The 21,200-nt window shown below is 46.0% G+C and overlaps 1 protein-coding gene across 1 annotated transcript in view; it reads left to right on the forward strand.

The window, feature by feature from the left end:
• The first annotated feature begins 19,594 nt into the window (after positions 1–19,594).
• The window catches only part of LAMB1 (laminin subunit beta 1), a 75,425-nt gene continuing 73,819 nt past the window's right edge, over positions 19,595–21,200 (forward strand). Inside the window, exon 1 of the mRNA XM_043588591.1 lies at positions 19,595–20,204. Coding sequence (XP_043444526.1) covers positions 20,168–20,204 — 37 coding nt within the window. The 5' untranslated portion in view covers positions 19,595–20,167. The remainder of the gene's footprint in view (positions 20,205–21,200) is intronic.

Consider the following 21,200-nt stretch of genomic DNA (forward strand, 5'->3'; position numbering starts at 1 on the left):
AAACTTCTACGAAAACAAATGACACACAGAGTTGAAAACTAGACTGTCACAATGTCTACGTTGTTTGCTCCAACGTACAGAGTGGAACACATTCCAGCTTTCCCACCAGGACACTGACTTCCACCTTTGAACGGGTGGTTGACTTTCCAAGCATGGGTATCTGTTTGCAACAGCAACATTCAATTGTTTTACCTTTTTAGTGGTTGGAGACTATGCAAGTACCAGCCAGAGAGTGTGGAAAGGGTTGAAGAGGAAGGAGTTTCTGTCTTCTGACCAGCAGGCTATTGAGGTCACCCCAGGCAGTGAATTCCCCAGCGCTGAGGAAAGCACGGGAATCAAGTGCAAGGGCAAGATAAACCCACCATCTCTCCTCCAGGCCTCCGGGGATGAGGGATCCCGGTTGGAGGAGGTTAGGAAGTATGTGATGTATTTTGGAAAGACTGTAATCAAAAAGTGGTTATGCTTTCTAAACTTTGGTGTTTAATAAGCCTTGGTTATCTTAAAAAAATGGGCATATGCAAAAAATCTTCTTCCTGAGATAAATCATTTGTAACTTGTATCGTTTGCTGTATCGGTTGTTCAAGAAGTGACCCAGGCAAAGATTCGGTGAAACGGTATCTTTTATACGTCGCAGAGTCATCTGAATATGTGTCGCAAGATCTACTGTAAGACTTAGTTGAACCTGCATATTAAGAAAATAATCTTGGGGCGCCTGGGTGGCTCAGTCGGTTAAGAGTCTGACTTCAGCTCAGGTCACGATCTCACGGTCCGTGAGTTCGAGCCCCGCGTCGGGCTCTGGGCTGATGGCCCAGAGCCTGGAGCCTGCTTCCGATTCTGTGTCTCTCTCTCTCTCTGCTCCTCCCCCATTCATGCTCTGTCTCTCTCTGTCTCAAAAATAAACGTTAAAAAAAAAAGAAAAGAATCTTAAACAGAGGGGCAGAAAAGCTTTGTGAATAATTTGTTATAACACTCCTTATATTAAAAATGCGAAGAATCCAAATAACTAACAATAAAAGACCAATTAAATATTATGATTTTACCAGTCTGGTTCTTGGATGCAAACATTGAAAACTAACACGAGCTCATCATGCAGGAAACGGCTTTATTTAAACGTAATCTTCGATCTCGCAGTCCGTGAGTTCGAGCCCCGCGTCGGGCTCTGGGCTGATGGCTCAGAGCCTGGAGCCTGTTTCCGAATCTGTGTCTCCGTCTCTCTCTGCCCCTTGCCTGTTCATGCTCTGTCTCTCTCTGTCCCCAAAATAAATAAACGTTGAAAAAAAAAAATAAAAAAAAAAACCGTAATCTAACAGCACATAAAATGGGAGAAATGGCTGGAGAGACTGCAACCAAGGACAATTATGCCTCTGGGAACACGTCTGAGATCACACTCCCGGAAATCCCGGGTGAGGATGCTAATGCTGTCCCTACTGGACACTCTAACCATCTAGTTAATTCTCCACTGTCTTGCATCTTGCATCACTCTCTCATGACTCAACACCCCTAGGAACACTGTCCAGCCTGAGCCTCTTCACGTGCCCTGGCCACCAGAGAGAAGAGAGAATGTCCGCCTCCTTTAGCTTGGGTAGTAGGAGGGGGTTTCGCCTCCACCAGTCTCTGGAATCTTCCAAGGTAGGAAGTATTTGGATGCCAAGCATCAAAAAAATTGTAAATTTCCATTATAATCTGACTCTTCCTAATATCATGATGCATTCTTCATCCCCCTTTTGATTCGAAAACCAAAACAAATGCTTCCAGGGGCACCTGGGTGGCTCAATCGGTTAAGCATCCAACTTCCGCTCAGGTCATGATCTCTTGGTTCATGAGTTGGAGCCCTGCGTCTGGCTCCGTGCTGACAGCTCAGAACCTGGAGCCTGCTTCGGATTCTGTGTCTCCCTCTCTCTCTGCCCCTCCCTTGCTCTATCTCTCTCAAAACTAAACATTAAAAAATTTAAAAACACAGATTGAGATTGCAAACTTCGTCTCTGTGACTCCTCAAGAGGATGTATTAGGATTGATGGTTTTCTTCCCTTGCTACTCATTCCACGTTCCCTCTGCCTTCAGCAAGCATCTCTTTGCCAGTTAGAGTGACCCAAACCTCCTTTCCTGAGGATTCTGTCTTTGAAGGTCCTTCAAGTACGGGGGTAGAGTGCTCTTACATTTTGCCCTTGGATGTGGCAGGACTGGATTGTGGAGATTGTAGTCACACGCCTCTAGGCTGCCACTGTGTAACAGCAGCCCTTTAAGAGTTGAGATCGAGTACCCCAATCCAAAGCATAATTCCCCCCCTTTTTAGCCTGTTTATCCTCTAGCATGAGGACCCAGAAATAGCTGGGTATTGGCGTGTTTTCCAATTGAATGGTGCAACTATTGTGTCGTCTAGTAAGAACGTACTTCCTTAGAGACCAGAACCTAAAGTCAGGTATAGGAAGTAACATTTGGCCTGCGAGTCATTTGGATGTAACTGTGAACAGTGTCACACAGACTTTCACTCTCTGTTGGTTTTAGATCCATGTATACTGCATAGGAGAAGGCTCCATCAGCTTTCATGGAAGAAGGCATGGCTCTGTCTGGCACCCGCATGAATACATTTTCTTTTTTTTTTTTAAGTTTATTTATTTATTTTGAGATGGGGGGGGTGTGAGGGGGGGGAGGGGCAGAGAGAGATGAGAGAGAGAGAGAGAGAGAGAGAGAGAGAGAATCCCAAGCAGGGTCCACACTGTCAGTGCAGAGCCCGATGTGGGGCTCAAACTCACAAACCGTGAGATCATGACCTGAGCCGAAGTTGGATGCTCAACTGACTAAGCCACCCCAACATGATATACATTTTCTTTGCTTTGGTTACAATTTTTCTGATCGTTTCCTAAACTTGAGTTGAGTGAATGCTACATCTACCCAGCACTGGGAAGTCTCTTGAGGTGTGTGAGGGACCAGTAGAGAGAAGTCTAGACGAATTCTGTGCATCTCAGAGCAGGGGTTGAGTGAAGGGCAGGAGACAGCCAAGATTGAGACCGAGAGTAGTGGCCGGGCTTATAGAGACTGGGACCGGCAAGACCCAATAACAGGGCAGCAGACAGGATCTAAGATTCTGAATATGGAAGGGAGAGCAAGATGGTGGACAGTGCACTGGGTAGGTCACACACGGTGTGGGTCAGAGGTCAGAAACATTTGTAAACCAGCTAGTCTCAGCAAAAAATCATTATGGAATGGGAATGCAATCTGGTGCAACCACTCTGGAAAACAGTATGGAAGTTCCTCAAAAAACTAAAAATAGAACTACCCTATGACCCAGCAATTCACTACTAGGTATTTATCCAAGGGATACAGGTGTGCTGTTTCCAAGGGACACATGCGCCCCAATGCTTATAGCAGCACTATCAACAACAGCCAAAGTATGGAAAGAGCCCAAATGTCCATTGATGGATGAACAGATAAAGAAGATGTGGTATATATATATATATACAATGGAGTATTACTCGGCAATCAAAAAGAATGAAATCTTGCCATTTGCAACTATGTGGATGGAACCGGAGGGTATTATGTTAAGTGAAATTAGAGAAAGACACAAATCATATGACTTCACTCATATGAAGACTTTAAGAGACAAAACAGATGAACATAAGGGAAGGGAAACAAAAATAACATAAAAACAGGGAGGGGGACAAAACAGAAGAGACTCATAAATATGGAGACCAAACTGAGGGTTGCTGGAGGGATTGTGGGAGGGGGGTGGGCTACATGGGCCAGAGGCACTAAGGAATCTACTCCTGAAATCATTGTTTCAGTATATGCTAACTAATTTGGATGTAAAATTTTAAAAATAAAAAATTAAATTTAAAAAATTAAAAAAAAATCATTATGGAAGATCAGGACACAGACATGAGGCAGCTGCTGTGGTCCATTAAGGAAACCACTCTATCTTCTCCTAAATTAGAAACCGATCTCAGGTGAAGGGCAGCTCAGGGCCCATAGTTACCTGCAATTAGCCCAAAGCACCAAGATGCAAAAGGAAGTGAGGGGAAACCAAAAGCAGATCTTGCCAAGAACAAACAAGCCCGAGGGGAACAGGCTAGAAATTGCTATTCAACATCCCTTCTCTCCCTTCTTTCTTTGGGTAATAGGACTCCTCCACGTTTTAACTGGGTCCACGGCTGCCTAGTTCGAGAAACCGTACTTCTCAACCTCCCTTGCAGTTCAGTGTGACCATGTGACTGAATTCTGGCCAGGAGGATAGTAGGGGAGGGTGTTGGATGCAACCTCAAGGACACAACCTTAAAAGGAAGTTGTTCACCCGCTGCGGTAGGCAGAATAGTGGCCCTCAAAAGGTGTCCGCGTCCTAATCTCCTTAGCCCGTAACTGCTACATCATATGGCAGAGGGAAATTAGGGCTGCAGGTGGAGTTGCGGTACTGACAGCTGACCCTGAAATCTGGCAATTAGCCTGGATTATCCAGGTGGGTCCAATGTAATCGTAAGAGTCCGTAAAAGTGGAAGAGGGAGGCGGAAGAGGGATTCGGCGAGATGTCAGCATCAGGAGGGTTTGGGCTGATGTTGCTGTCCTTCAAGATAGAGGACAGGCGCCACGGTGAACGTAAGTGGACCTTAGAAGCTGGAAAAAGCAAGGAAAGGGATTCTTCTCCACTGCCTCCAGGAAAGAGCACAGCTATGCACGCCACACTTTGATTTTAGCCCAGTGAGATGTGCACCAGACGTCTAACCTACAAAAATGTAAGCTAAACATGCCCTTTTAAGCTACTGTGTTTGTGGTAACTGGTTCTAGCAGCAACAGGAAACTAATACAGTCTCCATTTCTTTTTCCCCTTCAAGTGGGTTGGAATACGGTGAGCCAGGTATAACCCTGCAGATGAGGATCATACTGGTGGGAAAAAAAGCAAAAGAAACTTAAGTCCCTAATTGACTAGCAGTCAGGGTTCCGGCATGATGCAGAGGGTACAAGCGGGTACCGTTTCATCAGGGGACGGTGGACAAAGACGTGGTCAGAGTGGAGGAAAACTATAAAAGATAGGACAGCATGAGACGGGGGTCATCACCACCCTTGGCCGTGGGTGAGGAAAGACGGTAACGACTGGGAATTAGAGAGCGTGTGTAGGAAGGCCGCTCACCAGGCCCCATGACCCTTGGTAAAGGGAGACAGTCAGTCGTGACCACCTTGCAGAGGATGTTGGGGCATAAACACCTGATGCCGCCCTCCCCAGTCACAGCCAGTCTCTCGTTAGTGCTTCCTGTTTGCGAAACCAAGATATCTGACTGATGCTGCCCATGTAGACCAACCTCCTGGGACTTAGGGGAGACACAATGACCATGTGCAGTACAGCTGTCTATGCCTGGCTCCCGTGGGCTACCTGCCAGCTTGAACTTGTACCAGATAGAAAAGCAAACCTCTCCTGTGATGTCACTAGGACCTTGGTCTCTGTGAAACAGCTGAACCAACATCCCCTTGAGGATCTCTGGGACACTCGCGGAGTCCAAACCCTCCCCTGACTGCTACAACAGTCCCCTCTCTGTCCCACAGCATGGGGACAGTGGACTAAATTCTGGCGTGTCCCCTACGTGACTTCTCACGATTCACAGCCTCTCTGAATTTCATGTCCTTATTTCCTGCAGCTGTGAAATGCTAATGACTATACCTGATCTGCCTCCCATGGTCACTCACATGGGAAAGGGCTACGAGAAGAGAAAGGTATTCCTGAAATCCTTCAGGACCTACTTCTGGTCAATCACCCCATGTATGTTACATCTCCTCTACTTCTTTCTAGTGGCTCCTAGAGTGAGCGCTGGCTTTCTCGAAAGTCCCATTGTTGTCGGTCCGCCAAATCTGATTTTTCCGTGAGGAAAACCTCCCTTCAGCCAAAGTCCTTCTCTTCTCTGGCCTAGCTGAAAACACTTTCTCTGAAATGTCCTCTAACACTGCCCGTTCGCTGATAAGCCTTATCTAACCAGATAGCAAGTTCCATGAGGGCACAGAACATATGTTCAGCCACTTCTATAGCCTTTATAGAACTTAGCACAGAGTGAAACATGCTAAATATTGGTGCACTTACGTATTCCATAAATCAACTCCCAATTGTTGCAAATCAGACAGTCCTCGGACCATCCCTGAATGAAAATGTTTTCCGCTGCAACATGAAACCGGCTCACCATGTGGGTTGGCCCCTCTAAAAATGTAATTGAGAACAATGCAAGTCTTTAACTCCATATTTAGAGGGGGAAAATGTCCACTGGGAATTGAGTACATGCATAGGACAAAAGAAATCCTTTTCTCCCATCCCTCCCGCTCTCCGTAACTGACACCCTATAGCAGCTATTGAAAATCCCCTCCTTTCTCTGGAAAAAGTCTCCGCCGGAAAAACTCTTCCCTCCCCCCCCCCCCCCCCCCCCCCCCCCCCCCGCCCCAAGCAAGGTCCCTGCTCTTTGCTCTCAAATCTGGTTCTTTCCCCCTCATTTGGACACTCTCGCCTTTCCTTGGCCATGGATGTTTGTTTACAAGATTGTTGATATTTTCCAAGCCACAGGGCCATAAATTGGAGTGCACCACTCCCAAATGAAGGTCATGGCCTCACAGACAGGCGACAGCTACAATTCCCAGGCAGAGCTTCCTGAGCCAAAATGAAGGACAGCTTTGCCTTGCATTCAATTAGGCTTTGTATAGAAAAAGCGACTAAGTGGCTAAGCAGAAAGCCTTAACACATTTGAAAACATTTTTGTGTTCATAAAACATATTTATACAACATAAAGGTTTATGTATTTATGTATATTTAAGATTTATGCAAAGTTTATGTAAAGACAGCTACAATTCTTAGGTTCCTCAGTAATCCTTAGCCATTCAACAAACTAGTTGAATCAAACCCTCCTGTGTGCAAACCCTCACACATACATACCCATTCTTCTTCCTCCCTTGCCAACAATCCCCCACCCCCCAGCAAAATAAACCTGAACAGAAGTTTTTTTTCATCACTTCATGTTCCTCACTGAAAGTTCTTTGCCAGCCCTGAATCTCCTGCTTCAGAGAAGTGACAAACTTTGGTGACCAAAGTTTTCACAGGCTCTTTCCATTATAAGCATTAAAGCTTTTAGGAACAGAGATGCCTGCTTACAATTTACCAGAAGACTGCTCCATTTGTTCTCTCCTGCTTCCTTCCCTCAACGTTCTGTTTCTTCTCTTGAGAGAGAGAGAGAGCGAGCGCGCGAGAGAGCAAGAGAGCGTGTGAGCATTTTTTTCCCTCTCCCTCCAACATAAAGCAGATGAGGGATGACTTCTCTTAACACCTGCTCATCTATCAGCATCTAGCTTTTCTCTTCTGGGAAAGAGCTTGAAACTACATATGATCTTTAGTTTTACTCGTTAAATGCTCTGAGTGGCCCTTCTAGAGGGCTCCTTGTGCCCTACCAACCTGTCTGACTCAGCCTGCTAACTGAACAAACTTTGACACAAAACAAGTTTATCACAGCCTCTAATTAAACATATTAATCAGAATGCACAGGATTTTGAAGACGGTTTTCTTCATGTTCATATAAATTACGTGCCTTTTGTTTTTAAAGGTTAGCTGTTTGATTCATAGCCAGGTCTGACGTGACATACCTCCATACTTCTTTGATGACAAACACGGAAGTCTAGGAAATAGAGGGCTGGCTACATTTTATCTCCCATTTACCAGCTGGTAATAGACTAAGTTTACTGCAAAGTTCTCTTGCTCTCCCTCCCAAGAATTAAAATCTAGTCGTTAGTATGGTTACTTGCTTGCAGGGAAGACTTGGAAATAGATCACAAAACATTTACAGTAAAAAAGAAAAACTAAAATCTACCAGTGGAAGGTATTCCCTGTAAAGGACTGTCCAAAAAGTACTAGATGGAACTGGGCAAACCCTTAGAGATGCTGGCTATGGACATCTCTCTGGGGCTGTGGCATGTGATCTTCTCTCCAACCTTGCCTCTCCTTCAGGAAAAAGGTTTAGGAAAGCCAAAATGCAAGAGATTTAAAGAATTCCCTCCCCCTCTCCCCTCATTTTCAGAAGGGTACTGAGGTTACGTTAGCTGGGGTCACATAGCTAGTTGACAGAAATGTTAAGGCAGCCGTGATAGAAAACCTATCCCAGGACAATACTCATTCTATTGAACCCTCTTTTTTTTTTGAGAGAGAGGGGGAGGGGGTCTGGGGAGGGGTGGAGAGAGGAGATACAGAATCCAAAAACAGGCTCCAGGCTCTGAGCTGTTAGCACAGAGCCCGATGTGGGGTTCAAATCCACGAGCGTTGACATCGTGACTTGAGCCAAAGTCAGACACTCAACCTACTAAGCCACCCAGGCGTCCCTGGACCCTCTCTTTCAAGACCACTTGTTCTTTTAACTGGTCTTAGGCTCTATTAAACAGTCCATCAAATACAGTAGAACATTTTCTTAAAATTGACTACAATTTTTTATATAAATGGCCCTAGAAATTATTTCACCAAAAGTAACTCTGCTAGAAAGAAAACAAAATTAAAAATGGCTCACCAAATAGAAATATTTTATCATTTTTTTTAAGTTTATTTAGAGAGAGCACAAGCAGGGGAGGGGCAGAGAGGGAGAGACACAGAATCACAAGCAGGCTCCGTGCTCCCAGCACAGAGCCCAGCACGGGACTTAAACCCACAAACCATGAGATTATGACCTGAGCTGAAGCCAAGAGTTGGACGCTTAACCGACTGAGCCACCCAGGTACCCTGAAATACTTTATCCTTAATGTTAGTGAACAAACATGTATCCTCTTGTGGGACTAGTAGGTCTTTTAAGAACAGCCAACTAAAGGAGCATATGGTTGTCCCCAAACATACTCAACAGAATTCTTTTCAGTCCTCAAACCTTCCATGTAGTTTTTAAAAACAGGGCAACAAGGTACCTTACAAATAACAAGGTAGGCCAGATTTTACGTAGTAAGTTGTATTATTTCTACAGCTTATTACAATATGTGTGTATTCAACAAAATTCATTTGGTCATGTAGAAAAACAAACCCAACCACTATAGTCCATCTATAGGACATGCAACCAATTTCCAGGACTCTGTAATAACCAGACTCCTACCTAGACTCTTAGCTCTGTAAAAGTGAATATTTAACCCAAGTTGTTGTTTTTTTCCTTGACTCCCAATGGAGCCTATTAAAAGCATCACTATACTGTGAACTTTCTAGAAAGGAACAGGAATGGAAGTTTCATGGAGCCTGAAAAATCGAACAGCCAAACTAGTGTTTGAGGATTCCAGAGATTCGTACCATGGGAAGAAGCTCAAAGCTTGGAAAGGCTGTATAAACATCCCATATCTAAAGATAAACACGTGGGGATCTTTACGACACTGACATTTAGCTTTGTGTTGGCCATACTGCATGACGACTCACCTAGGAAAGCAAAATACTAATGGAGAAGGTCACGTATTGGGGATTAGAAGAACAATTGCTTTCATCTGGAAAGAAGTCTAAACTTTATTACAGACCAATATAAAAAAGTGAATGTATTTAGATAGGATATGTTTGAAGTGGCAATTTTTCCTTTTTAAGATCCCAGTTCTTTTCTTAGCTCTTCAGGCCAAACCATCATGCATTCTATACAGCAGATCTACAGAGATGGGTATACTAAAATTCCTCCATAACAAATTCCATTTTTCCGCTCCATCCACTTGGGAGGGCAACTCTAACATGCAGACAACCTGAAGGATTTAAACATTTATAAACATGTGTCTTTGTCAGAAAAAAAAAAAAAAATCCACTCTCAGCGGTGAACACAGTTTACCATATTTTGTTTGGAGCCTAACAGCAAAGGAGGCAGTTAAGAAGAATTTTAAATCCTGGCTACTCTTAACATTGCAAGCGCAAATTGACCATAAATGTTTCTACTCTACTCAGACTCAAGTTTGTATCAAATACCTGCATCTTTTAAGGGATAGCAGCAAGACTGATTTGTTTCTCTTCTGTTTTGACTGTGCAGAAGACAGACTTTTTTCTCAGGGATGTGAACATTGCAATACTGTGATCAAGGTTACAGAGTTTATTAAAGTGAACTTCACTTCTGCACATAAAAGGTCACTTTGGAGCAGGCGATCACAGGAAACTCTCCTAATTTTGAAATGATTTTTAGAACAAAGCCTTGACATGTTCATTACGGAGAAAACCCTAAAATAAGGGGAAACTATCATTTAAAATTTGGGGCTGTCTGTAGGCAATTCCTGTATGGTTTCCCTTTTTAACCCCTCAAGAAATATAATGTACATATATTACATTTATTTTTCATAATTGGAGCCTACTTTCTCCCAGTTATGCCCTAAAAATGGGACTCCATCTTTTTAGGGAAATGTCTAGTATTCCATTACAGGGGTCTAGCATAATTAACCTAAATGATCATCAATAGGGGGTTGGTCATTTCCAGTTTTTCTCTGATTTAAAAACAATAGTGTAAACCTCTTTATCTGCATGATTTGGCATATTTTCCCTGAGTCAAAGTTATATATAATTTAATATTTCAGATTGCCCTCCGGAAAGGCACGCGTTTACCTTTCTAGCAATCAGTTCTGTAGTGCCCTTATGAACCTCGTTACAGATGACACGGTGAGACCTGGGGACGTTGACTTACCATTCTGTCATCAGAAACGGTGAAAAGTATGGTGCTATATATACATAGTACTAATGTATATTGGGTATGACTCATTCTGGCTGAAGAATTACCTGTGAATTATTTCTCCCCGGAAAGCACACTGGGCGTAGATCCAGACATTTATTGAATGAACACGTTCAACAAATACCTGATGAGCTCTGTGCTCAGTGCTGGGCAAATTCGGATGCTCTCCACGCACTCGCAATTTAGCAAACACAGAAAATTTCCCATGCTAACAATCTGCTTGGTGGACATTCGTCGGATACCAGCGATGTGCTCTGTGCTGGTGCTAGGGATACAGTGCAAGAGATGAGGCGCCTGGCCTCGTGTGTGGCACAGCTGGTCCAGAACAATCTAGAAAGCTCTTTTCCAAGAGGTATCTGTCCAAGTATTGCATCTGGGCAGTGGAAACTGAGAAGGTTCCACATGCAAAGTACCATCAGAGCTGGACTTTGAACATAAGCAGAAGCTGTCTTGGCAGAGAAGACCGAGAAGGCATTCCAGGCAGAAGGAACTGGATGAGCCAAAAACCAGGGTTTAGCTTTTGCGAATGGTGAGTATATTCAGGCTACAGCTTGTTGGGGGGCGAGAGGCTGCTAGCTCAGAATGCAGAATTGGGAGTAATTACAAGGGGCCACATTTCGAAGAGCCTGTATTGTGTGCTAAGGCACGTGACCTTTGTACCTGTTTTACAGATGAGGAAACCGAGGCATAGAAATGTGACTTACATGGTCCCGATTTGTTAAGAGCCATGTTGTCTCATTTAGTAAATTCATTGGTGACTAGAAAGAATGGATTTTAATTTCCTAGGTCTTTCTTTGAATTTGTATTTTCAGGTAAAAACCCAGACTTAGCCCAAATTCAGCATATGCTGTATTCAAAGTATAAGAGACATTTATATCTAAAACAAACAAACAAAAACCTGGGGTTACAATTTTTTGGTCTGATTATACCAGCTACAGACATTAGATTACCATTTAAAAAGTTAAAACATTATTTAACCCCCATCCCAAACATAATGCCCGTACCTTCCCTGAAAGTACCCACCATCTTGCTACGCCTCTTCCTAGAACTTTCTAGAACCTTGCCTATTCATGTATGCATACATGTATATGTTTATAGAAATAGAACATTGTAGTGTTTGTTCTTCATCTTAGACTTTAAGGCTTGTGACTCTTCTTGCTAATAATATACGTATTTAAGACAGCCTTGGCCTTCTCTAAATGTAGAACATATACCATTAGTACATAGCAGTGATTGGCACATAGGAACTACTCAAGAAATGTTAAAGAATGAGACAGAGGTTGCTGCTAAGGCTTAAGGTACTAACCAGGTAGACAACTGGAGCTTCCAAAGTCGAAGGCCACCAACCAGCGATGGTCAGCACTTGGACGAAAAAGTCCTGAGTAGATGACTGAATTCCATGTATTCCATGTTTTCCAGATAGGATCACAGAGAAACCATTTACTCAGAGGTTAATAGCAGCATCCCATTTAGCCATCTCGGAAAGGGCAAACACATCCTCCAACTTCTTTGTCTGGCAAACAGCCCGATACGTGAAATAGCACCTAATCCTGGAGTGAGGCCGAGTGCTGGCTTGTTTCTGATGGGATAAAAATGCAGCCACTCAGCTCTGGGTGGGCTGCCCTTCACAAGTCTGATTACCAGCCTTGGCAGCCTCAAGCGCGATGGCCTTGATGAAATAAATACTCTTTCCAGAAGATCGGGCTTATTCTAGAGGGACGGCAGTTGTAGAGTTAATTCTTCTAGAAGGCCAAGGGCATCGTGGTGGGGGATAATGAGGCAAGGCTGTGCTACACAACAGAGGTGATGGCTTCTGAACTAGCATTTCCATCACTTCTGACACATCCTCAGATCAAAGGTTCCATCTTCTCTGGGAAAAGACCGGATTGGGAATCAGGATCCCCTCCGAGTACAAGCCATGGGTGGAGCATTTAACTTGCTAATTAAACCTAGTTTCCCAGATCACCCTAGGTAATAATTAATAACCTAGAACTATGCGATAGGGTTGCAGCAAGAGAGTAGGTTAAACTATCCCTTCAAGCCTCTGGTACAAAGATACTGCCTGAACCTTATTGGGCTCAAAATAGAGGTTAAATAAATGCTTTTTCATTCCCTAAGCATTTCCTAAGTACCTACTGTATGCCAGGCATGTGACTGGGGACTCCTAGGGAAATGTGGTGAGGACTTTAGGGACTTGGAACTGAACTGGACATTTCAAATGGAGAAAGACAGAATCTGGATTAAAAAAGAGTAAAGGAAGAGTTAAAAAAAAAAAAAATACAGAATGCCCTTTTCTCCTCCTCGGGCTATTGCCAAATTTCAGCATCCTTACAAATCCAAGGGAAGTAACACCAACTGAAATACAATTTTTGAAGAGTCTTTAAAATATAATTTTAGGGGGCACCTGGGTGGCTCAGTCCATTAAGCATCCAACTTCGGCTCTGGTCATGATCTCTTGGTTCGTGAGTTCGAGCTCTGCGTTGGGCTCTGTGCTGACAGCTCAGAGCCTGGAGCCTGCTTCAGATTCTGTGTCTCCCTCTGTCTTTGCCCCTCTCCTGCTCAGGCTCTGTCTCTCTCCCTGAAAATAAACATTAAATAATACAGTTTTAGGCAGATTTCCATAAGAGGTGAACTGAGTTTAATTAAAAGTGTTTCTAAAATGCAACTATCAAACTCTCAGTGTTAGCTTCTACTCAATTGGATGTTTGTGATTTTCAAGCAAGCAACCGTTTTAAAACAAAAAGCAGGCCTCAAATTTTGGATGTCGATGTATTTTGCCCAAGCACATAGCACATCTGAAAATTTTTTTTAAGTATTTATAGAGCAAATAGTTGTGATAATTTCTTAAACTTCCAGTTATACAAATGTTTGTGAATGTAACTATCAGAGTTGACAAAAGCTGACCAGAGAAACAAAAACCTTTACTTTTAAAGGTCTTAAACTGTATTCTATGTGAACTGCAAGTAGTTGTGTTTTTCATTCTTTTTTTTTTAATTTATTTTTTTAACTTTTATTCAGTTTTGAGAGACTGAGAGAGACAGAGCGCAAACAGGGGGAGGGGCAGAGAGAGAGGGAGGCACAGAATCTGAAGCAGGCTCCAGGCTCTGAGCTGTCAGCTCAGAGCCCGATGCGGGGCTCGGACACACAAGTGAGGAGATCATGACCTGAGCTGAAGTCAGACTTTTAACCAACTGAGCCACCCAGGCGCCCCTTGTGTTTTTCACATTCTTACTGCCCCTCCTTCTTACACAGGACACTCCTGAATGAAGGTAAAGATATGATATGCCAGAAAAATGAAACTAGTTCATGACTAGCATTCAAGTCTAAAAATGTTTAATTGACTACATCGAGGTTAATCCTGCTATGAATCTAATTTGAAAAAAAAATTTAAGAGCTTTGCTAAGGCTCTTTAGCCTTACCTCAAACATTAATCTCCCTCCTACTCATTTTTAAAGTGCCAGGTTAGCAACCAGATGCTAAAATCCATAAACAAAGAATAAATAGTGAGCTGAAAATGTGTCCCACTTAGAGTGTTTCTACGGCATTCTTGTTAAATATAGACAACTTTTAAAGACATTTGGAATTCACAGGCATAGCTGGGTAGAAAGTGCCACCCTACCCCTGGTGGGATCTAAAGTGTCTTCTTGGCCCCCTTGCTGGAGGTGAAGTTCGATAGGTATGCAGCCTTGAGAGAGTCTGTAAAAAGCATGGATGTGACCTTCTTATGCCTATTTTAGTGACTACCTTAAAACATTCAAATATAGACTTGGGTACTCATTTGTGACCTTTCTTCTGAGCTCTTTAAGAATAGACAGATGGCTGTTTTTAAGATCGTATTGATAAGGGTCTGCTTGGATCGTGATAAAATAGGTCATGTTGCAATTGAAAACAAAAACGTCCCAGATCTCAGGCTACAAACAACAAAGCTTCGTAAGTCTGACGCTACATGTCCAGAAAAAATGTATTGGCTCGGGGAATGTCCGCTGGCTTTAGGCATAGCTGGGTCAAGATATTTTAAGGTGGTACTTAAGGATCTTCCCTATTGCTTCCCCCAGTTCTGCTCTTCTCTGTGGTCAGCCCCAGTCTCCAGCCACTGCCAGCTCCATCCATATAACTTCAAGTCCAGAGAGTGCTCTTTCTCTCCCACAAAAATCCCAGAAGTCCCCTCACTGGAAAACTTGAGTTGTATACCCATCCCCGAACCAAACACTGGGAAGAAGAAGAGAGAGGGGTACTGATTAGCCTGGAGCCCACGGAGGGATTAGCCCCATCCAAATTCTGTTGGGCTGACAACGTCAAAGGACTAGTTTCCCCCAAGAGAGTCTGGGGACTGTTCCCAGACAAAGGGATGTTAATACAAGCCCAAATAGCAGCTTCTATTGTATAGTCCGAGACTGAAAATGCTGTGACGCCCTGCCTGATTCAGGCCTTCCATATTCTAGAAGGTGATGGTATTCCTATGGGCTCCCTTAATGGTCATAAGGAAGGGTTATTCAGTTTTAATCACTCATCCAACAAGCAGATACTGAGTGACTCTGTACACCGAAAACTCTGCCCTTGGATGAGAATACAAATTTCTTTTTTTTTTTTTTAACGTTTATTTATTTTTGGGACAGAGAGAGAGCATGAACGGGGGAGGGGCAGAGAGAGAGGGAGACACAGAATCAGAAACAGGCTCCAGGCTGAGCCATCAGCCCAGAGCCTGACGCGGGGCTCGAACTCCCGGACCGCGAGATCGTGACCTGGCTGAAGTCGGACGCTTAACCGACTGCGCCACCCAGGCGCCCCTACAAATTTCAATAAAACACAGTGCCTGCCCTCAGAGAGCCCCTGAGGGCAAGGGCATTTTGCGCAAAATTACAAATTACTGTCCCGCATGAGAGGTATTAGATGGAGAAAGTGCCACATGACATTTGTTCTAAATTTTCCTGGTCATGGAACTTCTTGAGCTCATTTCTGATTCTCACAAAGTACCCTTCAATCTCATTTTCAAAACAGCCCAAATCTAGTATTTTTCATGAGAGCAGAGTTAGGTAGACAGCCAGGTTTTAGAACCTAAAGGTCAAAGCCCAGAATGTGACCTCCTTGTCGTTACGCTGTCAATCCAGGACTTAAAACGAGACCCATAAATGGCATTTTAAGACTGTGACGGTAACCTTGAAAGCAGTTCTTGCTTTGTTTTTCCAAGCAAATAATCAAGGCCTCGGGGAGACAACTGTTGCACATTCTTTGAGACTGAACGGCCAACAATTTGCTGTCACATCTGCTATTCAAGATGCTGCAGAACTTTCCAGTAAAAGACTGCCTTGTGCTGAAGCAGGTAGCGCCAGGGGGGGTACATGTGTGGAATGAGTAAGAGGGTAGGGGTGGTGTCAGCAGGAGTAAAGCCTCAGTGAGCTTTACTAGCAAGAGTGATTCATGCCTCCTACATTTGTAACATCAGAGAGGAAGAATTGGTTCATGAGCAAAATTTGGAAGTGTTCCTAAAATGAACTCCAGTCTGGTGATATTTCTTTTGCTACTTGACTAGAAACTCGTGTTGGGTAGAAAGTGGACATTTAAGATTTAAAGACGTTTTTAGAACCTAGAGTCCAGTCTTTATTTACTTCCACTCAAGAAACATTTATTGAGCACCTACAACGTGCCCATGTCATATTAGGCAACGTTTGTGCATCAATCGGTGTTACGCAATACTTGGCCTGGACTCACTGTCTAGTGGAGATAAGGGCATAAACAAATAGTTACAGCGTTATGTCATTTACACCGGAACAGGCTTTTACAAGGTGCTGGTGGACAGAGTTGGGGGTGGAGAGGGGGTAGAGACAAAGTCTATTTAAGTGGATGCTTCAAAGATGCGTGGTAGTTCACGACACTGGTGAGCTCAAAGAGGGTCCATGGGACAGAGAGGCACAGTATAAAGCATGCCCTGTGTTGGGAACTTCAGGAAGCTCACATGGGCAGAGGGAAGCCATTGAAGGCTTTTGAACAAGGGAACGACATGATCAAAGGGGTGCCTCAGAAATCCCTCTGGTGATGTTAGGGAGGATTAGACCAGCAGAAAGGGAGAGTTTGGAATCAAAACGGCAGCCAGGGAGGCTCCTGCAGGGTTCAGACCAGACGCGAGGGCAGACTGAACTAAGGCAGGGTGATGAGGTTGGAGCAAAGGGAACGTGGTGGCTGGTTGCTGGTAAGATAGAAATGACAGGAGCTAGTGATAGGAAGAGGTAAGGAGATGGAAATGTCCAATATGAGTCCCAAGCTGGGCTGGTTTTAAGGAGGATGTGTACAGTCTCTGAAGGGTCCCGGACTAGGTTTACTGCTCTGTCACCATCTTGAAATCATTAATTTTTGAACAAAGGGTCCCCGTGCTCCTCTTCCTTTTTCACTGGGTCCTGCAAATCATATAGCCAGTCTTGTTCCCAGGCTCGTCTTGAGCTCAGAGGTGAATCATGGGGCCAATAACAGAAATTAGAGACAGAAGAACACATTTTGGTCCAGGAGGGATGGGTGGGAGGTGACTTAGGTTTTGCAGCACACGTACTTATGGGCCATCAAAGTAGAGATATTCAATAGGCTGTTAGAAACTGGATGTAAATTCCAAACAAGGTAGAAGCGAGAGTTAGAGATGTAGGGAGGACCAAGGTGAAGGTATGGAGAGGCTGGTCACAGATGAGAATGGTTATAGAAGGAAGAGAAGCTGGAGACAAAACCTTTGGGAGCACCCTATGTTTAAGGGAAAGAGAGAGGAAAAGAGAAATGGGAGAGAGGGAGTCAGTCCTATGGGGAAATTTTGGAATGGTGTCCTGGAAGCCAAGGAAGCAAAGTCTCAAGAAGGCCGTGGTCGGGGCGCCTGGGTGGCTCAGTCGGTTAAGCGTCCAACTTTGGCTCAGGTCATGATCTCGCGGTTTGTGAGTTCGAGCCCCGTGTCAGGCTCTGTGCTGACAGCTCAGATTCTGTGTCTCCCTGTCTCTCGGCCCCTCCCCTGCTCATGCTCTGTCTCTCTCTGTCTCTCAATAATAAATAAATGTTAAAAAAGAAAAAGACAAAAGAAAAGAAGGGCGTGGTCATGGGAGATAGACCACAGAGAGTTCCACTAGGGAAAACAGCCATTGCACTTGGCAGTTGGAGGGCCAGCAGTCATCACTGAGACCAGTGGCGGAGATGGGAGTTCTGTTATAATGGGATGAAGGAGAAACCGATTGGAAACACAAGTGCGAACTATCCTTTCAAGCACCTGGGCTAAGAAGTCAAACGGAATAAAGGAGTAGAGAGTATATAGCATAAAGAAGGGTTTTGGTTTTCTTCCCTTAAGATGGGGAAATGGAGCAGGTTTGCATGTGAGAGCATTGTGCTTAGCCGGTCAGAGGAGGACACATGCTTCCAGGACAAAAGTACATTCCAGGACAGGGAATGGAGACAAATTCAGCAATGGAGTGGTCAGATGGTGAAGGTGTGTTATATATACTAGCCCCTGCACATACGTGTTAAAAAAAGAAAAAAAAAGAAAAAAAAAAACCCAAACAAACCACTCAACAAATCTCTTAACTGTCTCAGTAATGTTTACTCCTGAGAATGAGGTGAGAGCCTCAGGGCTGTAGGTAATTCTTTGCAATCCATGAGAAGACACTGACCAGGGAAAATGATCACCACTGAGTAGCAGGGAGGTCTTGTGAAAGAGGCAGAAGTGAATGATGCTTGGAGTACGGACGGATAAAAAACTAATAAGCAACTTTGACCCAGGGTATTAAGGGTATTAAGGTATTCCCACAAGGGGAAAAGCATTTGCCTCTGAATGTTTTTTAATTAAGCTCTGAAGACCCTCCGTTGCAAAATTAAACCCTCACAACAGCACCCGCTTTCTCTTGTGTTTTCAGGGCTGCCCAGCCAGCACCAAGGACCCTGGACGTTAGCTGGAGGCAAAAAAAAAAAAAAAAAAAAAAAAAAAAAAAAATCTCCAGAGGCTGCAACAGGGCAAGTGCTGATTTAGTGAATAATTAATGCATCACCAAGACCTGAGGCTCCTGCCTTCCTCAGCAGAAAGGAGGTTTATAAACCCATAAAGCAGCTTTACTTTGTGGTCTAATGATTAAACTTTCCCTGGGTCCTGTTTCATTGCAGCTAAGTTAAAAGCTGACCAACTAAACCCTTCTCTCTGGGGTAATTAAAAGCAAGCAAAATCTCCTGCCGGGACTACCAACTAACTGTACTCCCCTTATTCAGGGCACTTTTGCGCAAACCCCAGCTTTGATTCCATCCATCCACTGCTAAGGCAGCAGAATTGGGCCAGTTCACTGGAAGGGCGGCAGTCTCGCCGCCTGCCTCTCTTCCCGCCCCCCTCCCCAGCCCCCAGGACGTGGGCGAGCTCTGTTTACCCCTTATTCAACCAGACAGGTCGCACACAAGGCCATTAGAAGCCCTCTCTCCCCATAGAGTCCCTCTCTGGAATTGCCCAGGTGGCGCTTTGTGGAGACCCTGAAGGGGGTCTCATTCGTGGTTGAATCAACCCTGTCACGGTGAGATGGGAAACACGCTTCACCAGCAATAGTGTCGTTGGAGAAACGACCTTAATTAGAGCCATCGTCTGGATTTAGGTAAGTAGATTTTTTAAAACAGAATTAAACGGGGCAATTCGATGCCGTGGCCACCTGGGTGGCAGGTGCAGAATAAATGTGCGCGCAAAAGAAGCCTAGGGAATAGCAGTTTCGTCGCCTCGCGTGGTGACATTAGAGACGTCGCGTCCAGCCCAAGCTTCGCGATCCCGGATTCCCTTCTTTGTAAGGCAACAAACCTGACAGGTCGACCCTCTTTCTAAAGGGTTAACCCGCCTTTCCCGGGCGCTCGGGGCGGGAGTTTGTGGCCCCGGGTACCCTTTCGTGACTCACCCCTTGCAAATGTAAACGCCCGAGTGCGCGGTAGGTCCCGCCGGGGAGGGGGTGGGGGTGTCTCTCGCCGCGATCCCGACACCTACCTCCGCCACCAGCCCAGACGCCTCCCGCCCCCCGCGCTCCGGCAGGCGATGCGCACCCCGGGGTGGCCCCACCGGAGACCGGGAGAGCCTGACGCCCGCGGCCACCGCAGGCGCGGCCTTAAAACAAAAGAGGCGCCCCGGGAGGGTGGGACCCGGACCTCACCCCCTCCCCCCGGCGGTGGCCGCCCGCCCCCTCAGCCCCTGCTCTGCGTGTGCGCATGAGCGGAGGCGCCTCCCCCGGTTCCTCCCAAGGCTAAACTTTCTAATTCCCTTCTTTGGGCTCGGGGCTGCGGGGAGAGCGCTCGCACCGCCCGGGCAGGAGGACATAGTGGCTGAGCGCTTTTTCCCCTCCGACCCCCCGCTTCCGTGGGAGCGGCAGGAAATGGAAGGGCCCCTCTCCTCTCTCTGAACAGTTGCTCTCTCTTTTTGTGTTTCTTTCCTCCACCTCTCCAGAAGGGAAGACGGGGAAAGCGGGCAGGCGGCTCGGCGGGTGCGTTCTCCCCTCCTCCGCCGTGTCCCCTCGGCTGTGCAGGGACTGGCCATGGGGCTGCTCCAGGTGTTCGCTTTCAGTTTCTTAGGTAATTGCGCCGCGGCGGTGGGGAGAGGAGTGGGCTTGGGAAGAAACCCCACAAGCCGTTGGACCCGGCTTCGCGGGAGCCTGGGGGCGGGGGGCGGGAGAGGGGCTGGGGTGGGAATCGCGCCCCAGGATTAAACGCCAGCGCCCTCCTTGGCGGCTGAGGACTGCGCGCGAGGATCGCCGCGGATCCGCATCCCCGAGGCTGGGTGCCCAGAACTGGGGATCCGCGGCCCCTGCTCGGGCTTTGCACCTTTGGCGTGTTCACCGTGGGTCTCTCCACTGCGGGGGGCGGGGGGCAGGCTGCCTGGGATGGGTTTGGGGGCTCGCCGCGGGGGGGCTCCCCTGGAGCCCTTTTCCCAGCTAAGTGCCCAAGCTGAGCACAGGCTTAGTCTTGGGAACTGACTGGGGCCATGTGGTTTCAATTAACCATCACTGTTTGCCCCCGGATGGCGCCAGAAACAGCTGGGCCGGGTGCTTCCCTGGAATGACGAAGCGTTGAAGCCACTCCAAAGCCACAGGGACTGTTCACTCACCCCTTGCTCGGGAAAGCGGCGTCCCCTGCAAGTCCCACCACCTCGCCCCCAACTGAGCGCCCGGGACCCCCCAAGCGTGCATGCACACACATCCGTGACCCCACACTCACAGATCTGGCATGCATACTCACGGTTTCACACTGAGGGTGCACAGGCTGCCGCACGCACGAGGTCCATACACGCACCCACCTACTCGCATGCACATAGGCAGTTCGTCTGTCGCCTCCCCGCACACAGGTCCAGGCACAGGCACGTCAAGGTGGCTGGCCTGCACATCTACCTTTTGTGACCAGAGCTGCTTGCCCGGGACGGATGAGGGTCTCCCGGGAATGATCTGGGCTGCTGGACAAATTTGACATCATGTCTCTTTCCGAACCCTCTCCACGTCCTGGCCTCTCCCGCGCTCATCTTTCCATTGTGCCTCTATTCTGTGCTTTCTGCTTTCTTCTGAACCTACTCTCTTC

The sequence above is a fragment of the Prionailurus bengalensis genome, chromosome A2 (assembly GCF_016509475.1).
Source record: "Prionailurus bengalensis isolate Pbe53 chromosome A2, Fcat_Pben_1.1_paternal_pri, whole genome shotgun sequence".
NCBI classification, from domain to species: domain Eukaryota; kingdom Metazoa; phylum Chordata; class Mammalia; order Carnivora; family Felidae; genus Prionailurus; species Prionailurus bengalensis.